Consider the following 7,444-nt stretch of genomic DNA (forward strand, 5'->3'; position numbering starts at 1 on the left):
GTGGAGAGTGAAGCGTCCAGCTGATAAGAAGAGAGGGCATATGCATAAGTATACCCACACTTGCAGATAATATCCACTTATCCTGGCTTCTATGACTTGATGATCAGAGCTCAACAAGAAGAAGAAAGAAGAGGGAAAAAAAGAATAATCTGATACAATTTGATGAACTTGACCTACACCTATGGATGCAGTAGCTCAACAGAGGGAACAAACCTTCAAAGAAAGGATCATTCCCACCCCCTCCACACATGGAGAGGACAGGAATAGGCAGCTTGGACATTGGCTACTCAGAATGGGGGTGCTACAGAGGCAAGAAGTGACTGGCTTACAAGCTTTCAAGGGGGAACCTAGATCCAGGGGACATTGAACAAGGTAGAATCTCCACTGAGTAGTATCCATTCTGCCTAGTTAGGGCTGATGAAAGGAGATGCAGATAGGGTCTCTTGCAATACAATGGTGAATAATTGTTACCAGAACTGATTGTAAGGGCTGGGAATGTAAAGGTAGACATTTTGCAGCAAAGGGAGGGGAGGGGTTAACTTTGCAGTCTAGGAGCGGAGGTCCCTGGGACCATCAAGGGAGAAGAGTGGAGAACGGTATCCTACCCAGAGAAGCAGTGATGCCAGAGATGTAGGCAGAGACGACAACATGGAGAGATTGAGCAGCTGTGGACTTTAGACCCAGAGAAGGAGAGGGTTGTGTGCTGATGACTGGGGGGCAGGCTTGCGGGGTATATACACTGTGGTTGGTGGATGATGCATTGAGGGGATTGTAACCATGGCAAGGAAATGATATACGATGGGATCTATGTGAAGCTAATGTTCTCCCATGTAAACTATCACATAACTCACAGTAAAGCATTAAAAAAAAAACCACAACAACAATGCAAGGAATTCACAGGGTCACTATACTAGAAAGAAATGGTCAATGTGTAACTGTTTCAAGAGATAGCGTGTGATAAAGAGCCAATGATACTGAAGGTGAACTGAAGGCAGTGTCAAAGAATAAGGCTCTAGGAATTGATGGAATACAAACTGAAATATTTTAACAAATTAATGAAGCACTGAAGGCACTCACTCATCTATGCTAAGAAATTTGGAAGACATGGCCAACTGACTGGAAGAGATACATATTTGTGGTTATTCCAAAGAGAGGTGACCCAATGGAATGTGGAAATTGTCGGATAATATCACATGCAAGTAAAATTTCACTAAACATAATTCAAAAAGGGCTGCAGCAGTACATTGACAGAGAACTCCCAGAGGTTTAAACCAGATTCAGATGAGGACATGTAATGAGGGACATCATTGCTGACATCAGATAGATGTTTGCTGAAAGCAGAGAATACCAGAAAGATGTTTACTGGTGCTTTATTGACTATGAAAAGTCTTTCTATTGTATGGATCATGACAAACTGTGGACAACATTTTGGAGAATGAGAATTCTGGAATATTTCATTGTGATCTTGAGGAACCTGTACATAGACCAAGAGACAGTTGTTTGAACAGAACAAGGGAACATTGAATAGTTTAAAATTAGAGCAGTTGTGTGCCAAGGCTGTATTCTTACACCATTATTATTCAATGTGTATGCTGAGCACAGAATCCGAGAAGCTGGATTATATGAAGATCATAGCATCAGTATGGAAGGAAAACTCATTAACAGCTTTTGATATTCAGCTGTTACAACCTTGTTTGCTGAAATCGAAAATGATTTAAAATACTTACTGATGCAGATCAAAGACCAAAGCCTTCAGTATGGGCTGTACTTCAATATAAAGAAAACAAAAATACTCACCACTGGACCAATAAAACAACATCCTTATAAATGGAGAAAAGATTGAAATTGTCAAAGACTTCATTTTGCTTGTGTAAACCATGAATGCTCACAGAAGCAGCACCCAAGAAATCAACTGTCGTATTAATATTAGACATATCTGCTGCACAAGACTTCTTTAAAGTGTTCTAGAGCATAGATGTCAGTTTTTGGACTAGGGTGCCCTTGATACAAGCTTTTGTATATGGTGTAAGATATGGGTCTTGTTTCATTCTTCTGCAAAACAATTTCCAGATATGCCAGCACCATTTGTTGAAGAGATTGTCCCCATTTAATGTGTTTTGGCCATTTGTCAAAGATCAGTTTACTGTATGTATATGGATTTACTTCTGAATTCTCAATTCTGGGTTCCATTGTATCAATACCAGGCTGTTTTCACCACTGTGGCTGTTTAATAAATTTTTGTATCAGGAAGTGAGAGGCCTCCAATTTTGTTCTTTCTTAAGTAGTGCTTTACTTATCTGATGTCTCTTTCCTTTCCATATAAAGTTCATGATCATTTCTTCCTTCTCTTTAAAAAATCAGCATCTTCTTTCTTGATATTAGTAAGCCCCTCTCTTTCTCTATTTTCTTTTTGTTCCTTTTATCTCTTGCAAGATTAAAAGTGTTGTAGGCCACACCGTAGAGAAATTCTCCCTACCTTGGATCAGGGCTGGATTAAGGATGCTGCATCCCACCCTTATTTCTCTTATAAAACTGATTGGCTTATCACATCAGATTACCTACATAGCTGCCTCTAACTACTGTGAATCATGGCCTAATCAGTTGACCCATATTTTGGAGTGACACAATTTAATCTATGATGACTGTCCTTGATAAATGTTTGTAATGGTAGCCAGGTACCATCTAGTTCTTTTGATCTAATGGCAAAGGAGGTAGCCGTTCATGGAGGTAACCAGTCTCTCATTTCATTTCCTCCTCTGATTCCTGACTACAGTAATAGTGCCACCCTCTAGGAGGTAGAACAGAAGTACTGAGAAACAATATTAGGCCAGTTGATTGGGATGTCTGAGGGTCTAAATGGGAGACCATTGCATATTTGTATATGGCTTTTCCAATTTATAATGTTTCTTGATGATTTTTGTTTGTTTGTCTGGGTTTGTTCCTTTATGGTTAATAATGGAAAACTGAAGGTGCCCTAGAAGCTGCATAAATGTGGACCTGTGACCAGTGTGATTGGCTCAGTCATTAAGAAGGGCAATAGCAATGAGACTTTGAACCATAATTGTCAGAATGAAAAGTTTATGTTCTCCTCTTATGTGTTGTTGTTAAGTGCTGTCGAGTCAGTTTTGACTCATAGCGACCCTTGATAGGGTTTCTGAGGAGCAGCTGGTTGAGTTTGAACTGCCAACCTTGTGGTTCACAGTCCAGTGCTTATCCATACAGTGCCTCATCAGGAGTCCTATCTTATGTTGTCGTTGTTACGTACCATGGAGTCGGATCCGACTCATGGTGACCCTGCACAGGGTTTCCTAGGCTGCAAATCTTTATGGGAGCAGAAAGCCTCATCTTTCTCCCATGGAATAGCTGGTAGTTTTGAGCCTTGAGTTTACAGTCTGATTTGTAACCACTATGCTACCAGAGCTCCTTACGTAGGTATGCTTATTTATTTTCAGAAAATCACTCTCTGAATCTTCACAGAGAGAGTAAAAGGCTTGGCTCCCAGGTAGTCTGTGTTTGTGAGGAGGGGTAGAGTATGAGGATATTATTAACTCCTGGTCAAAGCATAAATAATCTATATGTTTCAAGCACTATATTTCAATCTTGCCTTTCAACGAAGTAAAATAGTTTGAGTCAAGTTTCTCTGGAGCTGGGTAGGTTAGTTGGCTCTTCCATCTTTGATTTATTCCTCCAAAACTTGTTTAATTATTGGCTTTCCAAGACTTGCTTGATCAGAAGCCTCTTCAATTCAGATCTTCTATCATCTGATGAATTACTCTACTATTTTTCTTTGTCATTGTATATTGGCTATGAGGTTTATGACTTTACTAAAACTTAAATAATTATTGAGGGGGAAAATATGTCTATCTAGCATGTTGAATCAGTTATCATTTAAGAGCAAGTTTTGGAATGGTAATAACAGTAAATTATGAAGAAATTTAATGGCATTTGTACAATAGTATCATGATGTTCAGAATGCATGCTAAATGATAAAGGAGTATTTACAATAGCTTAATAAGTCATAGAGTTCATAAAAAATACATTAAAAAACAGATGTATGATTGCTTATGTTTCTTTTTTCTTACCCTAAGGAGCTCTGGTAGTGTAGTGGTTATGAATCGGGCTGCAAACCGCAAGGTCAGCAGTTCGAAACTACCAGCTGCTCCACAGGAGAAAGATGAGATGTTCTGCTCCCGTAAAGATTTACAGCCTCAGAAACCCTGTTCAGCGTCACTATGGGTCGGAACTGACTAGATGGCACTTAACAACAGCAATAACAACAACATTGCTCTCCTCATATATTTTTGTATTTGTGTCTACATACAGAAACACAAAACTGACTGTTGTTGTTGTTAGGTGTCATTGAGTTGGTACCGACTCATAGCGACCTTATGCACAGCAGAACGAAACATTGCCCAACCCTGGGCCAACCTCACTATTGTTGCCAAGCTTGAGTCCATCAATGCTGCCAATTGGCCAATCCATCCAGGATGTATATCAGAATTTGAAGTCCTAGTGTAGCACTATAGACTAAGCACTGGACTGCAAGGTCAGTTTGAACCACAAAGTCGACAGTTCAAACTCACCAGTTGCTCCTTGGAAACCCTATACAGAGTCTCTATGAGTTGGAACCGACTTGATGGTACTTAACAGCAACAACATATCAAAATTTAGGAGTCTTGGTGGCATAATGGTTGTAACTTTTACCTGCTAACAGAAAGGTTGGCAGTCTGGACCCATCAGTCACTCTGCAGGAGAAAAGACCCTAGCAATCTGCTCCTGTAAAGATTACAACCTAGGAAACCCCATGTGGCAGGTCTATTTAATCCTATAGGGTTGCTATGAGACAGAACTGACTAGACAAAACACTACAACAACAATAAATGTCAGAGTCTTAAAATGACTAAATCTGCATAGGTTATAGAATTTTGAGTCATAATATAAACCTTAGATGCATGTCTATTAGATTATTTTAGAAATTAGATAAACTGAATATACCTTAAAATAGCATACAAATAGAGAAGGAATTCTTGAGAATGAGTGTTCTGGTTCTGCCATTTGTAAATCATATCTGCTTTTAACTCCCACATTCTTATGATATAACAGCATTCCTGTTTTCTAATTTCGGAGTCAATGATTTTCTGCATTTTAAATGTACTTTATCAAATTGTTCAATGACTTTTATCAACCTTGTTTGTGAAAGAATGGAATAAAATATATGGTCACAATTCTAATGTCTTCTGTTTTTTATTTGAGAACCTATACCAACTAACAGCACTTTCCTTAGAGCCCCCATGACTTCTTTGTTCCTCAGGCTATAGATGATGGGGTTTAGCATAGGGGTGAGGATGTTGTAAAATAAGGAACCAGCCTGGCTTTTATCTGTGGAGTTCATGGCTGGAGAAACCATGAGGGCAAAGATGCCTGAACCTAAATAGAGACTTACCACTGTAATATGGGAGGAGCAGGTAGCCAGAGCTTTGTTCTTTCCCTTCTGAGATTTCATATGGAAGACAGTCAAGAAAATGAGACTGTAGGAGGCCAGAATGAGCCCAAAAGGGATAAGAAAGAACACGATTCCTGTGACAAACAAAATTATTTCATACACCGAAGTATCATCACAGGAGACTTTTAGGATAGCTGGGACCTCACAGAAGAAATGGCGAATTTCCCTGGGTTCACATAATGGTAAATTCATGGTGTAAACTGTATGAAACAGAGCATTTGGAAACCCCATCACCCAGGAGAAAGTAGCCATAAACAGGCAGACTCTGGGGTTCATGATGACTGAATACCTTAGTGGGTTGCAGACAGCAACATAGCGATCATAAGACATCAGAGTCAAGAGGATGCTTTCAGAACCTGTTATGGTTATATAAAATAGCATCTGTATTCCACAGCCAATCTGTGAGATTGTTTTCCTATCAACCCAGAAGTCAGTGACCATTTTAGGAACAGTAGTGGAGATGAGAATTAAGTCCATGACAGAAAGTTGACTGAGGAACAAGTACATGGGGCTGTGGAGTTGAGAATCCACCCAAATTAGTAAGATCAAGACGGTGTTCCCAAAGAGCGTAATGATGTAGCTCAGGAGAATCATGTAGATAAGGTAGGTAATATTTCCCATATCAGGAAATAGTCCAAGGATAATTAAATCTGTGCTTGATGTGTGATTCTCTCTCTTCATGTCTATACTAGTGTTGAAGTAGACTGGAGAAACCTAGTTAGAATACGAAGGATGGAAATTTATCATTATATATTCTTAGATCAGCTGGAAAATAACTACATTTCTATGACTTAAACTAAAGTATAATGCATTAGTCTAGATGTCTTTCTTAATACTTAAGTAGGATGGTGCATTGCAATATCAAAGACTAGAGCCAAACCCGGTCAAGTTTCAAGCTTATTGTGCTAGAAACACATAGTCTGTGTAGTGTTGAGAAAACTACTTTATTTCCCTGAGCTTCCATGCTGTGTTCTTTAAAATTATGATAATAATAATGCTCACATTCACAGCTATTAACACAGCACCATATCATTATAAGTGATAACAATTATTTTCTTTCCCCTTCTCCCAAAGCATTTTATGTCTCTCATAATAAAAATAGTCTACTTAAAAAAAAAAGACAATAATTTAACCTATGAGTTCTTTAAAGTTATTATAGAAATACTACCCATTTTTGCATTATCAAAGAGGTTATCTGGAACACTGCCTTCCACATCATAGATGCTTAATCAATATATGATGAATATATACTTTTTAAAGTTCTATCATTACTTAGAAAAATTTAGTCAGTAGTCATTTTGAAAAAATTAAATTACTTCCATTTATTCTGTAATCTAAAATAGTTCATTAGTTAACATGATTTAATAAATATATCTATTAGACATTTTCTTCTTTTTACATTTGGACAACTTATGCAGTGAAATTCCTCATTGCTTGTGAACATTTATAACTGTCAGAAATCATGACTATGCTAATTTGACTAAACACAATGACTATGCTTCTGAGATATATGAAATTATTTGATTAATTATTTCAGTGTGAATTTGAATGGGAAAATATGAACAAATTAAGCTTAGCTTTTCAATGAAAATAAGTGAAACATTGTAATTTCTGTATGAACATATTACCGTATGATATTTTCATGCCCAGTTTCTTCTTTGATATGGTCTTATCTTCTACCTTACATCTAATATATTGCATGAATATTAACTTGTTTGTTTAGGTTTTGTCATTTTAATCTTTATTCTCCCAGTTGAATAATGAAGTCCAACTACTAGTTTGTGGGAGAAGGCAGTAACATAAAAATCCACATGCAGACACCCATGGTTCAAATGAATAATGGGGTTGTCTTATGGGAATGTGGTCCCTTGACTTCAATTAATTTGTATTTTAGCACACATTATTATATTTTTCTTATTAACCAAAATCTTTGGATAATAT

General features: G+C 37.7%; 1 protein-coding gene across 1 annotated transcript; it reads right to left on the reverse strand.

Annotated features, from left to right (window-relative positions):
* Window positions 1-5,227: 5,227 nt before the first annotated feature.
* On the reverse strand, window positions 5,228-6,184 carry LOC102835536 (olfactory receptor 2M2-like). The gene has a single exon (XM_006874471.1). It carries the CDS (start codon window positions 6,182-6,184, stop codon window positions 5,228-5,230), a length of 957 nt encoding a protein of 318 aa, XP_006874533.1.
* Window positions 6,185-7,444: the final 1,260 nt, after the last annotated feature.

This window comes from Chrysochloris asiatica, unplaced genomic scaffold, assembly GCF_000296735.1.
Source record: "Chrysochloris asiatica unplaced genomic scaffold, ChrAsi1.0 scaffold00279, whole genome shotgun sequence".
Lineage (NCBI taxonomy): Eukaryota > Metazoa > Chordata > Mammalia > Afrosoricida > Chrysochloridae > Chrysochloris > Chrysochloris asiatica.

Excerpts from the sequence above, each read along its gene's own strand:
- LOC102835536 (XM_006874471.1), bottom strand. The coding sequence starts at position 6,184 with ATGAAGAGAGAGAATCACACATCAAGCACAGATTTAATTATCCTTGGA.